The 27,276-nt window shown below is 52.0% G+C and overlaps 1 protein-coding gene across 2 annotated transcripts in view; it reads right to left on the minus strand.

The window, feature by feature from the left end:
- Positions 1-2,318: 2,318 nt before the first annotated feature.
- HSF2BP (heat shock transcription factor 2 binding protein) overlaps positions 2,319-27,276 on the minus strand; it is a 155,449-nt gene continuing 130,491 nt past the window's right edge. Inside the window, exon 10 of one of the 2 annotated variants that reach the window (XM_063702623.1) lies at positions 2,319-2,457. In XM_063702623.1, the coding sequence (XP_063558693.1) occupies positions 2,421-2,457 (37 nt within the window). In that variant the 3' untranslated portion in view covers positions 2,319-2,420. The remainder of the gene's footprint in view (positions 2,458-27,276) is intronic. The other variant, XM_063702624.1, reaches the window with a different exon arrangement.

Below are 27,276 nucleotides of genomic sequence, written 5' to 3' on the forward strand. Positions count from 1 at the left end.
CACACTATCACTCACACATGCTGACACACAAAGGCATCCAAATTGGAAAATAAGTAAAATCCTGTTTGTACACCGAAAACTAAAGATTACACACACACACACATCTGCTAAAACTAATAAATGAATTCAGCAAAGTTGCAGCATACAAAATCAACCTGCAAAAATCAAGCTCATTTCTATACACTAACAAATGGCAACCCAAGAACAAATGAAGAAAGCAAGTCCATTTGTAGCATCAAAGTGAATGACACACTTAGAAATTAAACAAGGAGGTGAACGATTTCTACAATAAAAACTACAAAATGTTGCTGAAAGACATTAAAGAAGGCATTAAAAGACATCCCATGTTCACGAATTGGAAAACCTAATATTGAGATGTTAATACTACTCAAAGCAATCTATAGATTCAACGCAATAACTACCTACCTAAATCCAACAGCACTTTTTAAAGAAATTTTAAAATCCATTCTACAATTCATATGGAATTGCAAGGGACTCTGAATAGTCAAGACAATCTTTTTTTTATTTAAAAAACTTTTTTCCATCTTTTTTTAAGAGACAGGGCCTTGCTCTGTCACCCAGTCTGAAGTGTAGTGGCATGATCATAGCTCACTGTAGCCTCGACCTTCTGCGCTCAATTGATCCTCCTGCCTCAGCTTTCTGAGTAGCTGGGACTACAGGCATATGCCACCATGCCCAGTTAATTTTTTTTTTTTTTTGAGATGGAGTCTCGCTCTGTCGCCCAGGCTGGAGTGCAGTGGTGTGATCTCAGCTCACTGCAACCTCCGCCTCCCAGGCTCAAGCAATTCTCCTACCTCAGCCTCCCAAGTAGCTGGGACTACAGGTGCCCACCACCACATCCAGCTAGATGGAGTTTCACCATGTTGGTCAGGATGGTCTTGATCTCTTGACCTCGTGGTTTGCCCACCTCTGCCTCCCAAAGTGCTGGGATTACAGGTGTAAGCCACTGTGACCGGCCAATTTTTTTAAAATTGTTTATTGTAGAAACAAGGTCTCTATGTTGCCCAAGCTGCTCTCAAACTCCTGGCCTCAAGCAATGTTCCCACTTCAGCCTCCCAAAGTCCTGGGATGACAGGAGTGAGTCACCACGCCCGGCAATCAAGGCTATCTGGAAAGAAGAATAAAGTTGGAAGACTCACACTTTCATATTTCAAAACTTACTACAAAGCTACAGTAATCAATAGAGTGTGATACAGGCATGAAGACAGACATATGGACCAGTGGAATACAATAGCCCAGAAATAAACCCTGGCATGTATGGCCATATGATTTTTGATGAGAGTACCAACACCATTTAATGGGGAAAGGACAGTCTTTCCATCAAATAGTGCTGGGAAAATTGGAAATCCAGTTAAATTTTTTTAAAAAGTGAAGTTGGATCTTTACCTTACACCGTATACAAAAATTAACTCAGCCAGGCATGGTGGCTCACACTTGTAATCCTAACACTTTGGGAGGCTGAGGTGGGAGGATCACTTGAGGCCAGGAATTTGAGACCAGCTTGGGCAACATAGTAAGACCCCATCTCTGTCTGTAGTCCTAGGTACTCACCTGAACACACGTGGTCCATCCACAAAATGGGATATTACTCCGTTTTTAAAAGTAGGGAAATTCTGACACATGCTACAACATGGATGAGCCTTAAGGTTTAAGATGGTAACTTTTTTTTTTTTTTTTTTGAGATGGAGTCTTGTTCTGCCGCCCAGGCTTGAGTGCAGTGGCACGATCTCAGTTCACTGCAACCTCCGCCTCCTAGGTTCAAGGGATTCTCCTGCCTCAGCCCCCTAAGCAGCTGGGACTACATGTAGCCATCAACACGCCCAATTAATTTTTTGTATATTTAGTAGAGATGGGGTTTCATCATCTTGCCCAGGCTGGTGTCAAACTCTTGACCTCAAGTCATCAGCCCGCCTTGGCCTCCCAAAGTGCTGGGAATACAGGCATGAGCCACCGCACCCAGCCACAATGGTAAAATTTGTATTGTGTATTTTACAGTAATAAATATGCCAAAGGCTAAAAAAAATAAAGGTACAGTGGTCAGAGGAAGAAGGGCCCAACCTGGAATCGGAGCAGAGCTGTGGGTGGGTGAAGACCCCATGGTAGGCAACGCATTTTAGCCGATGGGGTGTAGTAGTGTGTGCCGGGCAAAGCGGACAGTTCCAGCTCCCACATCCAGGCTGCAGGGCCTTCATCCACCCAGCTGGGAATGCCTGCTCACTCTGCAGGAATGTGCAGCTGCTACTCACCCCGTCTTGTGACCACCAGCAAATGGTTTGTTGGTGTTAAGCTGTGGCCTCAGCCACCTCAACAGGGCCCTGTCTGGCCATGGAGACGTTCCCCAAGTTCCAGTCATTGTCAGCTGCTGGGACACTCTGCGGTACTGAATCAGCCCGTTGGAGTCATCCAAGTGTGAAAAGGTGCCTGAATGAGGGCAGCCTGGGGACAGGAGAGCTTTCTGGAACATGGGGCAGGAACGTAGCCTGGACTTCTGAGACACAGCCACTGGCCCTGGCCCTGGCCCTGGCCCAGCACCCTGGAGCAGCCTAGCCTCCTCCTCCCAACACCCCTGCTCCCAGGCACCAGGACAAGGGGCCAGAGGAGACCCAGATGGCCCAGATCCAATCCTTCCATGGTCCCCTGGGTGGGGCCAGTGCAGGGACCTCCCGGAAGCCACTGCTGTCTCCATCGCCACCCAGACTCAGGCCAGTCTGAGAACCCAGGATTAGGAAGTCATCTCTGAGATGATCGGGTTAACACTTTCACGTGGTGGGTTAACATCTGCTGTTATAAACTTCACCGTAAACACACACTGTGCCTTAAGACGTTAGCTAATGAGAATACAACAAATACATAATTTTAAATGTACACACACACACACAAATAGCTGGGTGTGCAAACATTTTTTACACTTTACACAAAAGAACTCGGTGGCTTCTGGGCTGGAAGGCGAGGCCCTCTGAGTCCTGTTGGGAGCGTGGGGTGTGATCCTGGGACAGAAGCCTTCAGCTGAAGGGGTGGGCAGGATGGAGGCCCTTCCACCAACAGAACCCTGAAAGGGACTTGGGACAAATGGCCAGCCTGCCCGCAGAGGGCCTGGAAGGGCAGGCCGGGAGCAGAGGAGGCTGCTGTCTAAATATGAGGCGCTATTCCTGGCGGCCACATGTTCACATTGCCCACAGAGCCCAGAGGGCAGCTCCGGACACAACCAGGCCTGGGGGAGGGGCGAGCCTGGTATTATGGGAGAGGGTGGTCAGAATGCCACCAGCCAGGACTGATGCAGGGTGAGGACAGGGGACCAGGCCTCCTCCCACCTGTGACTCTCCCTGTCCTGCCCACCCACCCACGGAACCACAGGAATGTGCTAGGGATTGCAGGGGATGTTGTGCCCACCCTGCAACCTTCCATCCCTGTGCACTGCCCCACCAGACCCCTCCCCGCACCTGCTGCAGGGGCCCCGGGGGTGCCAGGGCCTGTCCAGGTCCCACATCCAGACTTTCAAGGTGTGCAAATCACAGGATTTGTCCTAACAAGAGGGAGGGAAGCTTCCAATGTCATCTCCCTGCATTTCTGAGCCACCGAGGACTTCAGAATGACTTAAAGGTAGTGCAATTCACCCCCAAATCACTTACTTTTCCAAAAATTGGGGCCAGCTAGGGGGTGTCTGGGATGCAGCGGAAATCACCTATGGGGAAGTCAGTGCTGTAACAACAGCGGCGCTGGCTTGATCCCTTCCTGCCCCCCACCTGCTCACACACCACACACTCATACCACACACTTACACCACACTCACAGCACACACCACACTTATACCACACACGCTCACACCACACATGCACACTCACACCAAACTCATCACAGCCACATCACACACCACACATGCATACACGCCACACTACATGCACACATATCACACACAGCACACATGTATACCACACGTGATCACACTTATACCACGCTCACCCCACACACTCCATGCACCATACATGCACACACATCACACATATACCACACACACACCCACACACAACCACATTCACACCCCACACAGCCCACACACACAGACACCACACACACCCCAAACACACCATACATGTGCAGACACCACACAACATACATGCACACACCACATACCACACACTGCACTCACACTACACACATACCCTCACACCACACACGCACACACACACTCTACATACCACACATGCACCCCCCACCCCTCACACACACATGCATACCACCTCCCACCACCCTACACACATTAACAGGTTATTCATTCTGGGTGATGGGAATATGGGGGTTGCTCTTATTCACTGTACTTTTTGACTTTCCATACTTCTCCAAATAGAAATAAAAGAGGAGGGCAGAAGAGGAGGAGCAAATTGGGAGTAAAAGAGCAGGTGCTGGGAGCTTCCCGTGGCTCAGGGGTGGCTTCTGGAACGGGAGAGAGCAGGTGACAGCGATGAGGTAGGTCTGCAGAGGAGCTGTGTGCAGGAGCAGAGATGGAAGGGCCAGCGCGCAGGCAGCCTTCGGACTCGGCTGCCCAGCTGGGAGGGCTGTGTCTGCACTGACACGGGTGTCAACAGCAGGGGCGACCTACAGCGAGTCTGTAAGAAGGAAGGCCGTGACGCCTGCAGGGACCCAGGCCCTCCCAGCCTTAGCACAGCAGCGCTCCTGGCCAAAAACCCAAGTGCCTGCTGCTCACTGTCTCAGAACCCACTTCGAGTACAGAAACATGTCTGTGCATGCACGTGTCTACACAGGTGTGTTTCTGGGGTGTGAACACAGTGCATGTGTGTGTATGTGTGTGCATCTGTGTGCCTGGTTCAGGATGTATGTGCACGGACAGCATATGCACAGGGAACACGCTTGTGCCTGACTGCGCTGGGGTCAGTGGTGCTGGCCAAGTGAGAATGGGGGTGGGCATGAGGGTGCTGGGCGGGGCCAGGGCAGGAACTCATGGAACTGGAGGCCTGTCTTCCCCCTGATACATTCCAGAGGCGGGAGGGGGTGGACAGAGTCTGGAGGCTACTTCTTCACCCCAGGCGCTGCCCTCTCAGAGGACCCAGTAGAAACCCACACAACACCCAGTCTCTGTCTGAGGGGAGGATGGGGTGGGAGGACCCCCTCTAAGTGCACTGTGACTTTGGGAAACACAGTTGTTCCCCCTTATCCACGGTTTCGCTTTCCATGGTTCAGTGTCCTGAGGTCAACTGCAGTCTGAAAATATTAAGTAAAAAATTCCGGAAATAAACAATTTATAAGTTTTTTCAATTGCCCGCCATTCTGAGTGGCGTAATGAAATCCCCTGCCGTCCTGCTCTGTCCCACCCGGGACGTGTAGCATCCTTTATCCAGCATCTCCACAGTGTCTATTTGACCTGCCTGCTAGTCACTCTGTAGCTCTCTTTTTTTTTTTTTCTGAGACGGAGTCTTGCTCTGTACCCAGGCTGGAGCACAGTGGCACGATCTCGGCTCACTGCAACCTCTGCCTCCCAGGTTCAAGTGATTCTCCTGCCTCAGCCTCCAGAGCAGCTGGGATTACAGGCGCACGCCACCACACCTAGATAATTTTAGTATTTTTAGTAGAGATGGGGTTTCACTATGTTGGCCAGGCTGGTCTCAAACTCCTGACCTCAAGTAATCTGCCTGCCTCAGCCTCCTAAAGTGCTGGGATTACGGGATTATGGGTGTGAGCCACCGCGCCCAACTGTAGCTGTCCTGATGATCAGAACAAGTGTTGTGGTATCACAGCACCTGTGTTCAAGTAACCCTTATCCTAGTTAATAACAGCCCCAAATCAGAAGAGCAGTGATGCTGGCTTATTGTTCTAATTGTTCTACTATTAGCTATTGTTGTTAGTCTCTTACTGTGCCTAATTTATAAATTAAACTTTATCACACATACGCATGTAGAGGACAAAACATGGTCTATCTAGGGTTCTATCTAGGGTTCAATACTATCTGCGGATTCAGGCATCCACCGGGGATCTTGGAATGCATCCCCTGAGGATAAGGGAGGGCACTGCACCTGGGCACTGTGGCTTCAACTGCTGTTCGTCTGTCATGTAGTGACTGACAGGGCTGACCTCATCTTAACCTGGTTACATCGGTAAAGACCCTCTTTCTAAACGAGGTCACATTTACAGGCACTGCGGGTTAGGAATTCAGTATCAAGGGGATACAGTTCGATCCATAAGTAAGTAAATTCCCAAGTAAATATGTAACTTCAGATTGAGAAGTGCTCTGGAGAAAATAGGGGAATTCACCAAGGCAACCTAATTATGTTCCAAAATATTCAGAACACATTGCTATTGGAAGACCGTTCTCTATCCTTCCACCTGGACTGGCCTCTGTCCCTCTATCTTCAAACATCCCCTGAGGACTCAGCGTTTCATTCCTTGCTGCCCACGTACAGCCCTGGGGCTCTTTGCTCTGCTTCTGGGGTCTCACGCGGAACTCTGAGGAACATGGACGGCCGTCACAGGAACCTCAGTGAGCCCCGGGCAGGCTGGACAGCAAGGGCAGGGGACTGAGGCTCAACAACCAGCCCTTCCCCCAACAGGCCATGGCAGCTCAGCAGACACTCCCATGCTGCCTCCCAAGGCCAAAAGAGGACGTGTTTGCAAAGGGTGTTGTCCTTCCCCTTGCCTGCAGTGATTCAGCCAGCTGAACGAGAACTCGTGGTCACCTTAGGCAGCCACGCTGGACAAAAAAAACAACATGCAACCAAAAGTCCTCTTTGTCCTCGTTCATAATGCTTCTTGCCTAAATTACCCACGTCTGCTGGAAGACTCGGGCGCATTTCGTCTGTACTGAGAGCAATCAGGAAGTTTGGGGTCTGTGGTGCTCCCCACCACAGCAAGCCCCAGGGCTACAGGGGAGTGAGTCGTTAGCTCCCAGGCCAGGGCTCTGTGGACACTGCGAAGACCGGTACCTGCTGCAGGTGGAGCAGCTGTGAGACCTCCTGGCTCGTCTTCCCAGGGATGCAGGCTTTAATTTTCCATCCTGGCTGCCGTCCCCTTCCACGACCTGCGCTTATGAATGGCCATGTCCAACAAGTGGCATCGCCTCCTCCCACTGTCTCCAAGGAGCCTGCTCTGGGGAACACTATCTTGTTTTTCGAAAGAGCCACGTCTACAAGCAAAGAGGAAGGTGTGTGGTGCCTTCCAAAGCGCTAGCTGCCGGGAAAGGACACATCCCTCACACCTCCTTTTCGAGCTGCAGAAAATGCAGCTCAGAAATGCCAAGTGAGCATGGCACTCAGGAATGTGCTGTGCCCTCCGTGGAGTCAGACTTTGGCCTCTTAAGCAAGAGCAGGAGAAGACGAGGGGGTGGGCAGCAGCCAGGGGCAGGCGCTGGCACAAACAGATGAGGATCTAAATCCACCTGCTGGTCACACAGCCCTGAGCTGGTGCCTCGCCCCTCACAGCCCCTGCTGCAGGTATATAAAGCTGGGCACGGGTGGACAGGACGCAAAGCAGTGATATGTGCCTCCAGTCAGCCCTGAAGTCCAGGGTGGCAGCTTCCCCTAAGAGCAGAGGGCGCCTGGGTGGCTGCCCCAAGAGAACAAAGCAGTGCAGACCTGCAGCTCCCCCTGCAGTGACCAGAGCTCTCTGCAAACGTTCTCTGACAGCAATGTACCGAAATCTCTTCCTAACTCAAGTTTACAAAAATTTTGTTTTCTTCTAGAAATTTAATAGTGTTAGATCACATATGTGGGTCTATGATCTGTTAAGGTTCTGTATGCAGTGAAAAGTATGCAGTTCCATTTTTGTGCCAGTGGATACCCAATTGTCTCTGCTCCATTGTTAAAAAGACTTCCCTTTTCCACTGAATTGTCTTTGAATCTTTGTTGGAAATGTGTGTCTGTATCTGTGGGTCTATTTGTGGACTCATTCTGTTCCACTGATACACTGTCTATCCTAATTTCAACACCACACTGTGATTATGGTAGGTTTATGGTAGGGAGGCCTTGGCCTCTGGCCTGGGGTGTTGACGGAAGCTGCTCCCAGGCAGTGGTTCCTGGGGACAGTAGGGGTAGCAGGACCCCGCTGGCCCGCTCTGCACCTTGGGCCGCCTGCCTCTGCTTCCGCTTCCCGCCACCTTTGCTCCACAAGGTCACAGCCCAGGAGACGAGGCAGACTCCTCCAGATTTACGTCCAACACCCAATCTGGGTTTCTGAAGAAACTTCTCTCGGAAACGCCCAGCTTCCCCGGTTTCCTTTGTTCCCAGAACCGGCAGGGAGCAGAGACAAGAATCATGAGCCTCCCAGCAGCCTGGGCCCTGGGGGAACGCCACCACCCTGCTGTGCTTCACACTCCCCAGCCACAAACGGGGACAAGTCTCCCCTCCCCTCCTGGATCCTGCACTCTGTCCTGGAACCTTCCAGAGAGAACAGGCCCAGAGCCTGCAGAACTTGTGTCACCCAGAACCCCCACCTGGATGCAAGGGAGACTCGCTCGGGCTTTTGAAGGCCTACACAGTTCTCTGGCTGTGGTGTGAGGAGTGGTGGAGGCTGCAGGAGGACTGAGGGCCTCCGCTGTGGAGAAACCAAGGACGGAGGGGTGCTGCCTGCCATGAGGTGGCGCTCAGCCCACCAGCGCCCACATCACAGGGGCTCCCATCTGCCCGCCTGCCCCGGAGCTCGCCCGGCCTCCATCTCCCCGTCTCGGGACATGGTGACTGTGCCCTCACCTAGTTGCTCTGAGGATAGAAAGCAATCCACCGAAGCCTCATGCAGGCACACAGGGTGGAGACGCTCAGAACATAGGCCTGGCAGGCAGCCCCTACCAGAGCCAGGCATTCGTTCACACGCATCAGCCATTCTGGGGGAGGGCAGAGGACAGGCCCCGACTTTACAAGCCCCCTGCCCGCAGATGAGGGGAAGAAGTAAAGATGGAGGCTGTGGGTCCCCATGTGGCGGGGCCCTCTGTACTCCTGCCCTGCCATGGCGGATAATGGGAAACCGCAAAGGAACACACTGTGGCCGTTTCTTCGGGATGGACCCGCGCATCCTCACTGCCTTTCTCTCGGGATCCTGGGGCTCAAGTGAACTGATGCCACCCTGGTTCATCGTTTGTTCATGTAAGGCTCCCTTGTATTTTCATTCATTCATTTTAATAACGTGATGAGCACTTGTGAACCTACCCCACTCCAAGAAGTGGACAGCAGAGAAAGCAATCAACATGCTTCTTTCTCTCCCATTCCCACCCTGCCTGGCAACCTCCATCTGGAGTTTTCTCCTCCTTTTTCTTAAAAGTTTTAACACATATACACACACTTGCTGAAAAACACGGCTTGTTGTACTTGTTTCCAAGCTGTATGGGACGGAGTCACACAGAGTCTTCGGGACTTGTCATTTTCACTCAGTCTTAACGCTATGCAGCACTGGTGCTGTCGCTGTGGCCTTCGCTCACCGTGGCCAGAGCTGTGTGGGGTTTCCGCGTGCAGCGCGCCATGAAGTGCTCCTTAACTCTGGGATGGCACTGGGCTGTGTCTGGCTTGGGGCTGCTCCCAACAGAACTGCCCTGAGATGTGAGCACATGCTTGAGCTTCTCCTGGGGGTGCCTGGAGGGAACCTGCTGTAGAAAGGGCACACGATGTTCAACGTCACACACAGTGCCAAACGGGTTTCCCAAATATTCAGACCGCTGCTCCCCCAGCAGCACTGGGAGAGAGCCACACCCTGCTCAGGCTCGACAGGTTGGACTTCCGAGGTTCGGCCAATCTGGTGGGTGCACAGTGGTCTCCTTACCATCCAGGTTTGCGTGTCCCTGGAGACGAATGTGGTTGACCATCTCTTCCCATGTTTGCCAGCCAAATCACTGAGAAATGCCTGCCAGTCACATATGTATGTTTCTCCATTGGGTTGTAGGTCTTTTTCTTACTGATTGGTAGGATTTTTTATTTAAATTTCTTTCAGGTGGTTTTGGTAAGCATGTGTTCTTAGCTGGCAAACTTTCAGATCGTACCAACCCTTTCCTCTTTGGCTGGCACTCTTGGGTCCTGTTGAAGACTCCTCGCTGCTGCAGGTCCGCGGCTATTCGCTTGGTGCCCTGCTCTGGGGAAAGGCAGCCCGGGTCTGCCCCACTCCTGCCGAGTGTGCCGGCTCTTCCTTCGCGGGAGAAACCCTTCCCAGAAAAGCACCACTGGGGAGAGGCCCTGCCTCCTGCTCGTGACTTAGGACACACCACAAGCTCCAAGGGACCCGTCTGCGCAAATGACAACCACAAAGGACACCTCTGTGGGGAGTCATTGATCTCACAAGGCAGGGAGGGGCCTCAAGGGGCACCCCAAAACAAACTGAACAAATGCAAGCTGGACCCAAATGGCAGGGTTCTTCAGTGGCCCAAAGTGGACTGGGGTACCCAGCACTCAGGAGGCCAGTGTGCACCAAAGCCCAGGCTCGGGAGGACAGAGCGTTGGGCAGGGGCAGAGCCGGCCAGACTATGGTGACCACAAGGCCAGGCCGGCCAACTGGCCCCTCACAGGCGCAGTCAGCAAGACACACATGTGGCCTGTGACAACACAGACCCTGGACTGGCACTCGAAGGTCAGAGCCAGGATAGGCCAGCCCTGTTCTCACAGGCCTGTGGCCAGCAGGACACTGCAGCCTCAAGGAACAAGCGAACTGAAACACCAAGAACAGCCCCGTGGGTGCAGAAGCCCTGGGCAGCATCAGCATCAGAACAGCTTGCAGACCCACCGCCCCTCCCTCCCTCTCAGCCAAGTAACTCAGTGCTGCAGCATCTGTACAAGATAGAAGCACATCAGTGATGCCCCACAGCCACCGCAGGCCCCCGAGGCACACAGACACGGCCATTCAAAACAACGCACAAGGGCAGGCAAGGCTCTCTCCAGAAGACCACGACTCATCCCATCTAGACAGGCCAGGGCAGAAGCACAACATGCCAGAGGCAAGCACCCGCCAAGACAGCCTGGCTCCACCACCCCCGACTCCTTCTGCAGGCTGAGAGACGGCGACAACAGCACCCTGGCACTGCACCACCCTGGACCACTCCTTGCTGTGCCAGGCTAAAGGACAGCCGGTCCTGCCCTCACAGAGCACGCGTGGCAAGGTCTCCACTGCTGAGACAGCAGTCACCTGGCTCTTTCACTTTAAAACGCCCCTGTGAGACCGGAACAGGAATTAAAAGAAATTAAAGAACGTGTAAGCAGAAACTCAGTTGTAAGAAAACCCAATTCCCCCTGAGAAAGAGAAAGAGCTGGAGTCCTTTAAAAATTAACTGCCTGTTTTTCTGTGGCTAGTTAGCCTTATCTCTCCCTTTCCCAGGCATTGTGGAGACCCTGATTCCCTAGCTGTGCAGCTGCAAGGTCACAGACAGATAAACTCAAGTCGCAAAACATGTTTCTCCTTAACAAGTAAGAAATGACATAATGCATGTCTCAATTAATTAAATAACTGTCTTTGTTTCTCACTTGTATAATATGCTTCCCCCTGTACAGATCTCCCCCCACCCCATGAGATGCTTAAAAGGTAACAACTCTTTGTTTGGGACTAAGTCGTTTGGATGTTAATCCGACTGGGCTGGTGCACCTAAATAATAAATATCCTCCTGTACCCCATCAGTTTCTCTGATTCCTTAAAAAAATCCCGCTACAAGACAGCGTCCGCTCTGGGCTGTGTCTTTCACACTGAGGTCTCTCCCACCCAGCCTGAGGGATCGTCTCCCAACTGCTGTGAGCTGACCCGGTGCTCACAAGACACCTTAGACCCTTCAGGCTTGAGGTCTGTGCACAGCTACCTTCAATGAAGAGCAGATGCCTTTCACTGCTGAATTACCCAGAGAGGAATTCGTGGTTGTGCCCAGGATGGGAAAGGCTTCCAGGAGCCCCAGGGGCGAGGTGTACTCCATACTTAGTGCTGGAAGCCTGGGGCATCAGGAGGCCCCCACTCTGTCCCTCATCCCTGAGTTCCTGGTCACAGATGCAGCGTCACACCTGAGAGCCAGAGGGAGATTTCAGGGTGTAATCTAGCCTGTGTGACCCCTTGTTCCTAATGAACACCTGGAACCCAGGCCAGCAGCCTCCCCTGTGCCCATGGAGTAGGCAGTTGCAAACGCACATGCAGGAAGAAGGAAGTCCTTTCTCTCAGATCCCACTCTGAGTTATTGCTGTGGCAACCATTCCTAATGCTCATCTCCTTTTCTCCAGCCCGTCTCAGAAACACGTGGTGAAGACCCATGATGAAACGCTCTGACCCACTCTGCAGGGTACAGCATTAGCGTTCAGGTCGGCTTCCTGAGCCCAGGAAATGTCCTGGCCCTGGCACAGCAGTGGGTGGCTGGTAGGGCCCTGAGCTAGGCAGGGAGGCCCCTCATCAGGCATCTCTGTTCTTTCCCAACCCTGGCAGGAACACCTGGATGGGGCCACCCTCTGTCTACCCCACTGGCCTCAACAGAATGAAAACCAGACTCATGAGATGCTCAAACTCCCAGGCAAGGATCCCCAAGAACGGCAGAGGCCAGCAGGTGAGGCCTCCCATGAACAGCAGAGCCCAGTAGGAGAGGCCCTCAGGAACAGCAGAGCCCAGCAGGTGAAGCCCCCAGAACAAAGGTGTCTGGCAGGTGAGGTCCCCTGAACAACAGTGGTGTCCAGCAGGAGAGGCCCCCGAGGAACAGCGTTGTCTGGCAGGTGAGACCCCCAGGGATAGAGATGTCCAGTAGAAGAAGCCTCCCAGGGACAGAGATGTCCGGTGTCCAGTGTCCAGCAGGCGAGGCCCCCCAGGGACAGAGGTGTCCAGCAGGAGAGGCCCCCTGACGAGCATCCTTCTGAACGTGTGCTCCAGAGGCCCCTCTGGAGGTAGGTGGGTACAGTCTGGTGGTGACATCCTGCATGTGCACGCACAAGAGAAGAGCCCATGCAAGTCCACAGAGCGAATGCAAAGTCCTGCCGAGGATCCTCTACTCTCTGCCCAGCCCAGGGGTGTGTGGGGAAAGTAGGGGAGGTGGCTTTTCTTTCCTATGGACCAGACCCTGCTGTGGGTCAGAGCTAGGGCCTCAGGACAGCACTCCCTCCAGGAGGCAATTATTCTCGAGGAGTCACTCTTCCAGGGCTGTCTTCCCTAGTGTCTTCTGTGAAGCGCCGTTGCTGCTGGTGAGAAGGAGGGGAGAGGAAAGCCATCTTCAGATGCTCAAGAATCTGCCAGGTGTGAGAGGGACCAAAACCCGTCTCTGCAGCTCCTGAAGACATAGCCAGGATGACGGGGGAAGAGTTAGACAAAGGCGTTTTCAACTCCGTGCTGAGAACTTTAAACAGTGAGAACGCTCCAAGAACAGACAGGATGAGCTGGAAGTTCCTCTCACCTGTGAGTCTTAGATCCGCAGCTGCACATCATACTGTCCCTTTTCAGCCCTGTACTGTCCCCTGGGCACAAGAGCTTGCCATCTGCCCTGCATCCTCACACCGGCTGGCATGACCTCCTTGGGACACCCTGTGGATGCCTTCCTTGCCACTGCACACTGTCCCCTGGCCGACGTCACTCTTGACTTTTATACAAGCCTCGGGGAGTCCCTGAACCTCTGACACCTCTGTTTCCTTTACATTTCCTGCAAATTGAAAGTCTGGTCTGGATCAGTGATTCCCAACTCATGCTCCACGGACTAGAAGGGGCTGGACTAGGGTGGCCCGATGGTCAGACGGGCCTGGGAAATGCTGGGCCAAGCAGAGTAAGCAGGTGTCTCTGCTGTGGATTTCTCAGAGCCTTTAACTGGCACCTGTTGTGAATCTCTGAGAGAGCAACAGGGCTTCTAGGCTTCTCTGCCCCTGGAGCTAACTGATCTGCAACATCAGGTAACATCCCTGTGGTGGGTGAGCAGCAACAATCTGGGCTGGTGGTACTGGGGTAAAAGAATTTACCAAGACAGTTGTAGGCAAAGAAAGGCAGATTTATGAGAGAAAGTATGAAAACGCATTCCAAGGTTGCAATGGGCAGAATCAGCAGAAGAGGAGCCAAGTGCAAAGAAACAAAGGCTTGCTGGGGATTTTATAGGGTGGTTCTTAGGCTGCAGAGGGCGACGTGCAGAACTGATAACGCCAAGGCAGCCAGGAGCTAACTTGCAGGTGTCTGGCCATAGCTCGGCCCAGGAAGATCATGAGTTACCTGAGCAGGAGGCCTGCGTGTCCTGGACCATGAAGAAAGTCAGCTCTATAGCTTATCTGCTTTCTCTTTTTGCTTGCCCTTGGTCCTGCCAGCCTGACTCCTTTTCCCTAATTAGGACTCCACAGTCCCAAGAAGCTAACATTCACAGACACAGGCTGGGAGACATCGGCTGACGCAGTTGATGAGGGTCCCTTACGGCACCAACACCGCTTGCTGAGGCTCTGCTGAGACTCAGAAGATGCCCTTACATGGAGCCAGAGAACAAATCGAGGCCACAGGAGGAAGGCAGGAAGAGCTGCTTCAAAACAAAAACTTCAGGCTCCCATGAGCCTTCTAACAGCCTCCCTGCAAGGCAGCCACTGACTGATACCAGCCAGGTGATCAGTACAGGAGAGGACGGGGCCCAGGATGGGGCTATCCATGCGGGAGAAGGGGGTGCTTTACAGACTTTTCCAGAAGGTCCCCAGGGGAACCTTCACAATTCAAGGGCAGAAAGGATGTGAGGTCTGGTGAGGTTCCAACAGCCAGAGAGGAGCCAGGCAGGTCTGTTCAGCTTGAGTGCTCGGCCCATCAGCAGCTTGCGTTGGGTCAGAGCCTTCCTCCCTCAGCCCCAACCCCCTCCCTGCTACAGCCCCAAAACAGACAAGTCTGAACAGGTGTGACTAGAGGGAGCCAACAGGCAGGGTCCTTGGTGGGTGACACATGCTCACTCCCGACACTGACTCAGACAGCAGCAGGGAAGGGAAACCCCAAACCATTCAGGCTAGCTGAGTCAGCAGGTACAGTGTGGCCCAGAGCACAGGCTCAGCCCAGCTGACTCCTGGTACCCTGGGGAGGCACTGGGAAGTTTCAGCCAGGGAAGGAATGACTGCTCTGATTTCTATTTCTAAAAGATCCAACAAGCCGCTGAAGAGAGAATGACTGAGGGTGGAAAAACAGTCTGGTGAGACAGAAACTGAAGGAGGAAACCAAATGGCTCTGCTGTTTCTGAGTCCACAGGGCCTGGACACAGAACCCCGCTACTCAGTCAAACTCTACTCTAGGAGTTGCTGGGAGGGCATGTGGTAGCTCCGGGTGACTTCAAGTAAAGGAGCTTGTCCTCAAACATCTGGGTGGACCTCCTGTCAATAGCTGAAGGCCTTGAGAACCACACGGAAACTTCCCTGAGGAAGGAGAGATTCCTCCCATGGACTCAGTGTCAGCTCCAGCCTGAGAGTTTCCAGCCTCCCGCCTGCCCTGGATTTCAGACTTGCCTAACCAGCACCCCCACAGTTGCATAAGCCAGTTCCTCGCCATATATGATGCAGTCACATTAAGCATGAACGTCTGTTTAGCATCCAAATGTGCCAAAGAAAAAGATTTACACTGATCAGAATTTGGTGGCATTTGATGCTGGAGCTGAGTGTGGGGGCTGCTCTGGAGATGGGTCCAGCCCAGGGCAGTGCCCATATTGAGATACCCAAGAAAGGAGGCCAGCGTGGTTGGAGGAGACCTGGGAGGGAGCTGGCTCAGGCGAAAGGAGGAGGAAGCACTGGTGCTGGGGGCAGGGGAACTTTGACCCCAGTGTATCCGAGTGTCAGGGGAGGCAGGGGGTGGCAGAAGGGGTGCTGGTATCCGAAGGGCAGGAGTGGACTGATGGGGGATGTGTGCTGTCAATGTTTCCTGAGATGGAGCAGCTGTTCCCAGCCATGGTGCAGCTGCATAGGACAGCCCAGAAGAGGCAGAGCTGAGTGACACTAGGGCTAGCTTTGCCAGACAAGCGCAACAGTGGGCAAGCAGTGAGAACATGAAGGGTGTTCCTAACAGAGTGGCTCTAACACGGTGCTGCCATGGAAGTTTTCTAGGGAGGAAGGGGGCCAGCCGGGGTGAGGCACAGGGGGCTGCTGTGCCAATGGGCAGGACCAGCTGTGCCAGGTCCGGGTGTGGAGCCAGCTTGCTGGGATGTGGTCTTAGAACCAGTGAGAAGAAAAGTAGAAACGGGCAGGCAAGGGGTTCCCAAAGGGACTTTTCAGAGGGGTGGCAAGGCCAAGGGGCTGGGCGGCCTGGAAGGGCCACCAGGATTAGTTCAGGTTGCCCAGAAGCTAGCACCAGGTGGCTGAGGCCACAAAGAGAAGCTGATGCGGGGCGACAGGGGCAGCCAGGGCATTTCCTTTCTGAACTGTCCCCACTCAGATGAAAGCACCATGACTGACACACATCTGTGCACAAGGCGAGTAGCCATGGAGCAGCTCCTCCGAGAGCAGGCAAGGCACAAGAGGCACAGAGAACCCCATTTCAGAGCACCCCATGGTGGCACACTGGGAAAGAAGGCTCCTGACAGAGGGGCTCTGTGAAGCTCTCTGTGGAGTTGCAACTCACACACGCGTGCACACATTCATACACTCATACACGTGCACACACATGCACAAACCCCCACACACTCACAAGCCTATGTGTATGCACACACGTGCATACACTCATACGTAAACGCAGCCACCCCCACCCAGCACCAGGTACCCACCCTCAAACTCCAGAGGTTCCTGGGCACAGGTCTTCGAGCCTGTCCAGGGCCCCAGCTCCCAGCTATGCTCATCCCAAATCGCCCTCGAGACTGCCCAGAGCATGACTCCAGCTAGGGCCCCTCTGGGGGCCTCCCTCAGCCGCGTCCAGTTTACAGACCCTTTCCTGATCCTCAGGGCCAGGGCAGATCCCAACCAGTGAACTGGAGAAGAGGGGCTTGGGACACAAGGGGATAAGAAATGAGTGCCCCAAAATGCTGCAATAACCATTCATCACCAACTTGAATGGGTCTATAATCCTAAATATGAAAAACAGATGCAGGTATTAAGCCAATGTTTATGGAGATACTCAGCCCTCCCAAATCCCAAGAAAGGATTAGGCCTTCCAAAAAATTCTAGTGACAACTTTCTAGGAAGAGCAGGCCTTTGGTGATGGCTGGTCTTGAGGGCTGGGAATGGATGGCTGAGCTCCAGGAGGAACTGAGCTCAGGTGCAGCCTGTCCAAGGGCAGTGGGAGGCTCCAGTATGATGCTAGAACATTCTGTTGCCAAGGAGAAGGTCCGCCCTCTATATAAAGTTCAGACAGTGCCCTCCACACAGGCTTCTGCCAGCCCTCATGACCTTGCAGCTGGCCTCTCTGTCCTCCCCATTCTTCACATCCAGCCAGTTTCTCCCACACACGGGGCCAGGGTTGCTCAGCCCTTTATACCCGGCCATAATGAGAGAAAAAGCATTTATGCTGAGGTGATTTTTGCCAAGAAAGAAGGCAACCATGGGCTTGTTTCTGTCATTCCTGCTGCACTAACCCTGTCAAAGTGTGACAGCCACTGCTTCCCAGGTGGCAAGACAAGAAATGCTGGGTTGAGAAGCTGGTCCAATGACCTTGAATTTCTGGAGAGAGAACTTGGAGGCCTTGCTCTTCTCCCTTTTCTGGGCTCACAACCCCAACACATACAATCATTCTTCCACAATGTGGTGGTGAGTCATCCACACTGGGTGACCAACGGAGGCCTGGTAATTATCCAAAAAATTAAGCCTCAACAGACCAATTTATCTGGCCATCCACTGTGAAATATATCTCAGACGTTCTAAAAAGATAGGAAAGAAAAGAAAAATTCAGCCTGTAATCTTAGTACTCTGGGAGGCCCTGGCTAGGAGCTTGAGACCAGGCTGGGCAACATAGTGAGACCCCCATCTCTACAAAAAAATATTAAAATTATCCAGGTGTGATGGCACACACCTGTAGTGCCAGCTACTTGGGAGGCTGAGGTGGGAGGATCGCTTGAGCCAAGAAGTTCAAGGCTTCAGTGAGCTATGACTGTGGCACTGCACTCCAGCCTGGAAGACAGAGTGAGACCCAGTCCCTAAAAAAGAAAAAAACAAAAAAATAAAGAAAAGAAAAATCCAACCCCAACAGAACAAGACCAAAGCTAGGTATCCTCCTGTTTCCCCAACTTCCTTCTGGGACAGCCTCCCTCTAGAACTTTCTGTCCTCCTGGAAAGCGGCCTTCACTTGAGTTCAGCAACATTTATTGGACACGGCACTTATTTGGTCCAGACACTGGGGACGTAAAGAACACAGCCTGGTGGGGGCACAAGGTACAGAAACCATGAGGCCACGCTGGCCCTCCCAGCCTACTGGCCCCAACCTCCCCTCCAAGTGACACCCTGAGGGTGCACATCCTACCCCTCTGCCCAGAAGCCCCTCTTCCTACCACAGCTCCTTCTCTGACTCCTTGGCAGAGCATGTGTGTCCTTCAAAGTCCAGCTCAGACACCACCCTGACTGCCAGAGCCCCTTCCTACCAAAAATGTCCCCTCCGCATCAGTGCTTCACTCCAAGCCCCAAAATCTTTCCATTATGGCCAGCATCTACCACCAACTGCCCAATTCAAACCCCAGCCACTCTTTCTAGAATTTAACCTCAAAATCTGTGTCCTCATCTATAGAATAATAATCGTTGCTAAGTTGAATACCTGTATTCAACTGAATTTGAATGTGTATAGGGAGGCGCACGTGAGACCATTCAGATAACAGGCCATATGTGATGCGTGCACACACTAGCTCTTAGAAAACATCTGCCAAGTATTCTGATGACTGGTTTGAGTCCAACCCCCTGATCTGTGGATCCCTGAATCTGTAGGGTCTGACCCAGGGCCAGAGCACAGAGTTCTGATATTGATCTGTCACACTCACTGTGCCCAGCATTTTGGAGAGCCCAGCAGGGGAGGAGGAGGGGGACTTGCCCTGTAGAGAGCTGGGTTGCTGCCCCATGTGCTTACTGGCTTGTGCATTTCATTCCTCAGGTTGTTTGGGCTTGATAAGTGTAAATTATGTAGCCAGTGCATGAATGATCAGGGATACATACTTTGACCTGCACTGGAGCAGGAACACAGGACTTCCTCCTGGACCTGGCTTCCACCGGAGCAGAGCCCAAGGCAGGGCTCTTCCTACGCAGAAAGCTCTGTTGTGGTTTTTAGAAACCACCCCCAGGAAGAGGAATGGCCAGGGGAGCAGAAAGGAGGAAATGTCAGCCCCAAAGTTGCATTCTTGAGTTGGTCTCCTCCATGGACAACTGAGGCTCTGTCCTTCAGCGACCCTCTGAGGAGCTGGGGAGAATGGAGCTTGTCTGCATATGCCTTGCTTATAGGAGTGCTGGCCTGGTATGGTCCTGGTATCCCACCCTGCCCAATCTGAGAAGCCCAGGAGAGGGCAAAAGGGGCTGTTGGTCATACCTGCATACAGCAGTGGCTGGCGCAAAGATAAGTGTGGAAGCTGTGAGGAGGCATAAGAAGTGTCCGGCGCCCAGACCCATCACTCCGCAAGAGACAGGCCTGTTGGTGTCATGTGGAGAAAGACCCTAGAGCTCCAAGCTCTCAGGGTGCCAGACCAAAGATTCTGCAAGACCCTTGTCGGCCTGTCACCGAATGGGTGCTCTCTAGAGGACAGAGGGGTAAATGGCAGAGACATCTGAGGAACAGGCTTTCATGACGCCATGGAGCACCAGGTAAACTTCAGACAAGTCCACACTGTGAGGCCCAGGCCCAAGGGGCAGGTGACAGGAGGAGCCCCATGCCCTGTTGCAGGGGAAATCTGCTGCCCTGGCCCAGCCTCTCTGGGGATGCTGCATCAGGACAGCCTCACCCTGGTGGGCGTCGCTTGCCTCCAGTGTGCAATGTCTGCAGGAACATCTGGGTCCCTGGCTAGAACCCCTTGTCCTGCCTCTTGAGTGCTCAGGGTATGCTATGGAAATGCAGACGAATTTTAACAAGATCCCAAGCTAAATGCAATCAGGGAGAAATGAAAACTTGGGCAAAACACATCACATGTTCCAAGGTCAAAGGTGAAAGCTGTTTGTGACTGTCGCACACCACTTCAGCTCTCTGTCACAGCCCTGCCTTTCCCCAGTATACCACTCTGATAGTTGAGTGATGTTTTAAGTATGAAAAACTGTCACACCTGGAAGGTGGGGGGGCCCTGGAAACCTGAGCTGCTGGGAAAACATGCTCCCCTCCTCCATGAGGAGGACACAAGCCCACACCCCTAAGCCACTGTATGGGGCTGCTCTGATGGGGCTTCAGGATGTGCCCCAGCCTGGAAAGAGCTTGCTGATTCTTGCTTCTGAATGGCCATGTCCTGAGTTGGAGCACCTGAAGACAGCTATGGTGCCCAGAGGCCTGGGAGCTGTGGGGTAGCCTGGCCCCACTGCAGGTGGCAGATCTGGGAGCCACAAGAAATGCTCTGCTATTTCATACTATGCCTTCTTCAGAGGCTGGTGCAATAGAGTTTAATCAACTTCCTCTGGAACAGACTATATTCATGCAGACTTGTAAGAAAGAGAAATAACTTGAACTTTGGTTTGTTTGCTGTTCTTGGTGTGCACATTCATAAATCCCTAAAAACCCCGAAGCACAAGCACTGTCCCTGCCGCTCCTGCTCTCTGCTTGGTGGTCAGGCCACTCCATGCAGCAGACCAGCTCAGGCCTATGTGGCCTGGAACCATCTCTTCTACATGAGACAAGGGCAGGAGCTCTGCCCCCACCCACAAGCACATGGAGAGGGAGAGGGAGCCCCCTGCCTGAGCAGCAGAGACCCCAGGAAGGAGGCCAAGCCCTCCTCACACAGGAGGTCTCCAGCTGCCCTCTGAGGTGAGGGGTGCCTCTCCCAAACAGCACAAAGTACAGCCCAGACCAGAATGTTTTGGAAGGACTCAGAAACAAGAAAGTGTGTGCTGAGTAAGGGCAGGGGCTGCAAAATACAGGGAAGAGAAGCCACCTTGCAGCCTGGACTGTGGGTTGTGCAAACCCTGCCGGCTGCAGCCTGCCCTCCCAGGCTGGGGATTAACATGGGAGCAGACGGCTTGGCTCAGAACCAAGTGTGACTAATTGAGAGGACAAACAGGAAGGCTTTTCACCTGCCCAGACCTCATTCGGGGTTTCCTACGAGACGATAGCATCAGGAGCCCTGGCGAGTACAGGCAGTTTTGTTCCTTGCTCTGAGTCTCTTGTGCTGATGACGTCAAAGGGGCCTAAGACAGTGCCCCCAAACCTGGACAGAGTGTGGAGGAGAAAGAAAGCTGGTGAGCAAGCATTTTGGCCTTGAAGACCAGATCGCTCATCCCATGGGTCCCTGGCCTGGGAACTGGGTTTACTGATTCCCCTTGTGATTCTAGCTCCTTTAACCTTAAGACGGAGCCTTTCTTCTGGCAATTACCCAGGAATGGGACTTTCTCCCAGCACAGCAGAGAAAACAGGATTAAGCAAGGGGCTCTGGATCCTAAGACAGCTCTGGAGCTGGCAGGAGAGTCTGGTGGCTTCTGCACTGGGCCAGACTTCTACCCAGGTTTCCAGTGACAAGGTTTTAAGGGAGAAATGCAAATCTGATGAACATTTAACTCCATGAAGCAGATAGCTTCAGGTTTGTCCTGCAGGACTCAGAGGTCTATGACCCCTGACACATCTACACTTGTCCTGTAGCCAAAAATAGTTAAAAAGATTATAGAGCCCTAGAAACCTGGCTCTGTCTTCAGTGCCCACAGAGTAAAATGTATCTTCTGGGCTCATGGGAGAGCTGCAGTCACAGTGCCCTCCTGCCCCCTCATACACGGGGGTGCAGAGCCAGAAGCAAATGGGAGAGAAACATTCCCCTAAACCCTAGTTCCAGCCCACACAGCCAAAAGCCAACTCCCCCTTAGAAAACCTTAGTATGCGTGTCAGCCAAATTCCTTAGGGTTGAGGCAGAGGTGTAGCGAGGGAAGCTTGCCGGACTAGAGTCAAGACACAGGTATGTTTAGCATGGGAAGGAAGGTATGACAGTCCCCACACACAGAGACACAGACAGAGAGAGAGATGCACACAGACACACACAAAAACATACAGACAAGATACAGAAACAACACTCACAGGCACACAGTCATACATGCATACATACATGCAGACTCATACAGATAGGCACACACAGAGGCACAGTCACACACGAAGACACACACACACACACAGACACACACACAGATCTGTGGCCATCTCCACTGAATTGCCAGGGACATCACTGAAACAACTTGAACTCTGTCCACACCTGATTCAGGCAATAAGTGTCTTTGGGTCAGGGCAGGGGTTATGGGTGGATCCCACCATGGTGTGACTGTGGGGAGAGTCCAGGGCAGCTCAGCAGCCTCCAGGGAAGGACATAGCCCAGGAGAGGTGCTAGGGGAGTCTGGGGCCCTGGTGGGTGGCTTGGACAGGTAGTGGAAGCAGCACCCAAGGAATATGGGGGCCCAGCCAGTTGAGTGGCAGGGGCTCTAGCCAGCCTGGGCATGGGTGCCTTTTCCACCCAGGGTAAACCGCAGCCACAGGGGCAGGGGTCCCCGAGGAGAAGGCAGCACAAGGAAGGGCTCTCAAGGCACCTTCTTGAAGACCAGGAAGACTTTGTGAAAGGAAAATAAATCTCGGGACCCCAAAATCACTAAGCCAAAGGGAAAAGTCAAGCTGGTGTAAACCAAAAATAAAATTCTAAGTCCCCCGACCAGAACGGACCCTTCCTCTCAGCAAGGGCATTCCAAAGCTAACCTGAAAAACAAGTTCAGGCCATGATGGGAAGGGAAGTCAGGCATGACTCATTATACCCTCTTCCCTTTTGGAATTACTGATAGAATAGGGTCTTTAAGTCTGATAAGAAACATTTACAATCTATTGTCTCCGAAGCCTGCTACCTGGAGGCTTCACCTATGGTCTCCACAAACCCTTATCTTAACCCAGACATTCCTAAGTCTTTAGACAATAACTTAACTCTTTCAACCAACTGTCAATCAGAATATCTTTGAATCTACCTATGAGTTGGAAGCCCCCACCTTCCAGTTGTGCCGCTTTTCCAGACCGAACCAAAGTACATTTACATGCATTTGATTGATGTCTCATGTCTCCCTAAAATGTACAAGCTGTACTCCATCCACCTTGGATACATGATCTCAGAACCTCCTGGGGTTGTGTCATGGGCCACTGGTCACTCATATTTGGCTCAGAATAAATCTATTCAAATATTTTAGAGAGTTTGACTCTTTTTGTCGACACTGGGAACTGCGTCAGGCCTCCCATTTTATTCCTAAATAAGATAGCTACAAAGATTTTAAAAAAGCTACATACCTCCTTCACAATTTGCCTCAAGATCTATACCCTAAAACAGTTCTGTTGATTTTCACCCTGGCAATGTAAATTGGTAAGTTATCTTCACAGGTATGGGACAAAGGACAGAACTCAAAGTCATCCCTCTGGTCACCTGAGACAAATGCATATCTGATGGCTTCCTCTGCCCTATTGTTTATGTATAAAAATGAAGATTTGGCCAGGCACAGTGGTTCACACCTGTAATCCCGGCACTTTGGGAGGCTGAGGCGGGTGGATCACCTGAGGTCAGGAGTTCGAGACCAGCTTGGCTAACATGGTGAAACCCTGTGTCTACTAAAAATATTTTAAAAATTAGCCAGGCGTGGTGGCACGTGCCTGTAATCCCAGCTACTCCGGAGGCTGAGGCAGGAGAATCACTTGAACCCAAGAGGCAGAAGTTGCAGTGAGCCAAGATTGCACCACTGCACTCCAGCCTGGGCAACAAGAGTGTGAAACTCCATCTGGAAAAAAAAAAAAAAAAGTGCAGATTCACTGAGCCAGGCTTAGGCATAAGTGACTATTCCTCTCTACCTACCTCTCACATGTAAATTGTATATTCAGTGAAAGGCTTATCAAAGACCCAAAAGAATGCAACCTTTTGTCTCTTGTTTACCTATGACCTGGAATGCCCTCCCACTCCTCCCAGCTTCCAGTCGTCCCATCTTTCTGCACTGAACCAATGTACTTCTTACACATCTTGACTGATGACTCATGTCTCTCTAAAATGTACAAAAGCAAGCTGTGGCCCGACCACCTTGGACACATGTCGTCAGGACCTCCCGAGGCTGTGTCACGGGTTCATCCTTAACCTTGGCAAAATTAACTTTCTAAATGGATTGAGGCAAGTCTCAGATACTTTTGGGTGCACAACCTGATGAGAGAACAGAAAGGCCCCAGTCTGCTGATTGCCACCCTCAACATAGCACACCCACATACCCCCAAATACAGCACACACACCCCAACACGGCACACACTGAGGCTGCTGCTCCAAGCAGCACAACAGCTCATGGGACATTCAGGTGCTGCCTCCCCTTCCCTGGGCTCAGGGCCAAACCTAAGCTACCTCTAAGGAACAGGTATCTAAGCCAACACATGCACCCCCAGCCCCTTTACAACAAGTTTCACAGAACCTTAGGTACAGAGAGGTGAGAAATTTCATCCAAATGTAAGAAAACAGCCTTCTACTCTCATAATTGAAGGAAGTGTGCTCAAATGCCAAAGTGTAGTACTAAGTTTCTGGAAAACTTACTTCCCTGGCTGACGGTGGTGGAGGGAAGGACACTGATTCATCAAGAAGAGGAAAATGTTCCAAGTACAATGTATAAAGGAGCAAGCATGCAATATATTTTTTAAGAATTTCCATTAAAATGGTTCTTTCAAAAAAAAGCTCTGATGCCTAACAGGTGAGCTTCAGCTCCCAGCAGAAATGCACACTTTGTGAATTGTAGGCTCACTCCACTCTGTCCTTAAGTAATCTTAACCTCGTCTAAGTTTCAGATTGCCCCTTTATTTCTCTTCTATCAGTATTTGGACTAAAAAAAAACAAAAAGAAAAGAACAAAGCAGAAGCATCCGCTATTGCAAGGTATGCTCTTACCCCCCCCTCTCCCTGCCCATTCTGGCTTGGTCATGTCAGCCCTGGGCTGTGACCACCTGCCTGCCCAGAGCAGGGGACATCTCGAAGGGAGAGGTCCTGTTAACTCTAAGCCTAGCAATGTCCTGTGCTGGCTTTCTGGCCTAGAGCAGGGAGGAGAATTTGTCCTGCTCCTGCCCTGGTTTGTCTCAGCTCTGTGGAATCTAAAATAAAAGACTGAAAGAGAGGACTACTCAATGATTCTAAGCAAGGTAAAAGATAGGTTGTAGTGATCCCTGAGCATGCAGCTCATGGAGACAGGAATGATAATTTTATAAACTGCTGCAGATACTGAACAGAACCTTTTAAAAATCAAGGCTTTTGATATTGATAATTAATCTGTCTCTCCCTATTCTTTTCTTTTCTTTTTTTTTTTTTTTTTTTTTTGAGACGAAGTCTTGCTCTGTTGCCCAGGCTGAAGTTCAGTGGTGTGATCTCGTCTTACTACAACCTCTGCCTCCACAGGGCAAGCGATTCTCCTGCCTCTGCCTCCTGAGTAGCTGGAACAGGCATGTGCCACCATGCCCACCTAATTTTTGTATTTTTAGTAGAGACGGGGTTTCCTGCTGTTGGCCAGGCTGGTCTTGGACTCCTGGCCTCAAATGATCCACCCGCATCAGCTTCCCAAAGTGCTGGGATGACAGGGGTGAGCCACCACACCCGGCCAACTCTCCCTCTTCTTTCTAAATGTTATTGTGTGATCAGGCAGCCACAGGAGCCTGTCACTTATCAGCACATCTTGTCTCAATACCAGCCTGGTGGGGAGCAGGGGTTACTGCCCCCCACCACACCAACTACTTCCCATTCTGTTCCCTCCCTCTTGACCCCATGGGCCTGCTGGTGGCAGGAGAGCGGCACATTGGCCAGAGAGGCTGCAGACCCTCTGCCAGGGGGTGAAGCAGCTCATCGCCAGAACTGCAAATGCCCAGGCGCAGGACAGACACTGGCCTGAAGGCAAAGGACCCTAGATGAGGTTACGGGCCCAGGGAAAGGGAGGTGACACCAAGAGGCACAGACTGTAACCGCAACTCTGTCACTAGAGTCCAGTATCCTCACCTGCAGAGTGTGACTGGTGATGCCGACCTCACGGGGTGGCCGTGAGGACTGACTGAGCTGAAGGAAATCAGGCAGAGGTTCTGAACTGCCACCAGGAAGCCAATGCTTTGTTTTTAGCTATGGGACTACCGTTAATGTGGGACGCCTTACAGTGTCAGAGACATCATTAAATGCTTTCAATGCTCAAGTGCCTGGTTATGTGCCTGGTACTACACTAGGCCACACAAATTCCACAAGCCCAGGGCAAACGGCTCCTTACCAAAAAGTAAATGATCCTGGGGGGAATCCTACAAACTCCCAGAAACTGCAGATGAAACATCAGATAAGCATGTCCATACGCTTTTGTATACAGAAGGTTTCTCAGATTCTCAGAGTGGCCCATGACCCTGTAACAGCTAGGAACCACAGTTCTCGGGCTTATGATCCAAAAAGAGAGTAGGTATGAGCCATGGCCAAAGGAAAGGCTGCTGGTGCCAGCGACTGAGCATGAAGGCACAGGATGGCAGAGGAGATGCTTTCCTCCCCGGTGGGCAGGTGGCAGGCCCCACTCCAGCAGGGACCTATCACCTTCACGTCAGCCCATGCTATGCAGGACCAAGTGTGTGTATGGCAGCTTGGCAAAGTGTCCAGTGAGAACATGCACACTTGGGCCTCAGATCTGGGTGTGGCTGGAGTCTGTGGGGAGAGTGAAAGCTTCATCTTGGGGAGGCATGTTTGGAAAGAAACTTACTTCAGCAATCTCGAGGACTTTTGCCATTTGAGGTGCTGGGGGTGGGGAGGGCAGCAATGACTAGAGGCTGACAGTGTGGTCATCTGACAATCTTAAGAGCAGGTTCCACTTTTTTTTTTACATTTTTAAGTGTGAATCAGAGGCTGCTCCTGCCCCAGGCCCCACAGTCATCGCACAGAGCAAGGCGAGAGGTCTCCCAGCCAGCACCTGAGCACTCTCTGCTGCCCTTCAAACATACACCAAGCCCACACTTACAGGGCCTTTGCACTTCTTCCCAAAGCCTGCACTGCTCTCAGACATCGAAACAGTAATATTTTGCATAACACCATTTACCCTGAAAAGTTGGGCTGCAAGTATGACTTCAATTAAAAAATATAATAGACTATGTGAGTGGGAGTCATTTTTCCAGCTAACAGTCATTTTGTGCTGAGTATGATCTAAGAGCATTAAATGTACATTTATGGCTGGAAAAGCAGCAACTTAGGGAGCTCCACTGGAACAATATAAAATCCTATAATAAAGGCTATTCATGGCCAGGTGCAGTAGCTCATGCCCGTAAT

This window comes from Gorilla gorilla, chromosome 22 (assembly GCF_029281585.2).
Source record: "Gorilla gorilla gorilla isolate KB3781 chromosome 22, NHGRI_mGorGor1-v2.1_pri, whole genome shotgun sequence".
Classification (NCBI taxonomy): Eukaryota; Metazoa; Chordata; class Mammalia; order Primates; family Hominidae; genus Gorilla; species Gorilla gorilla.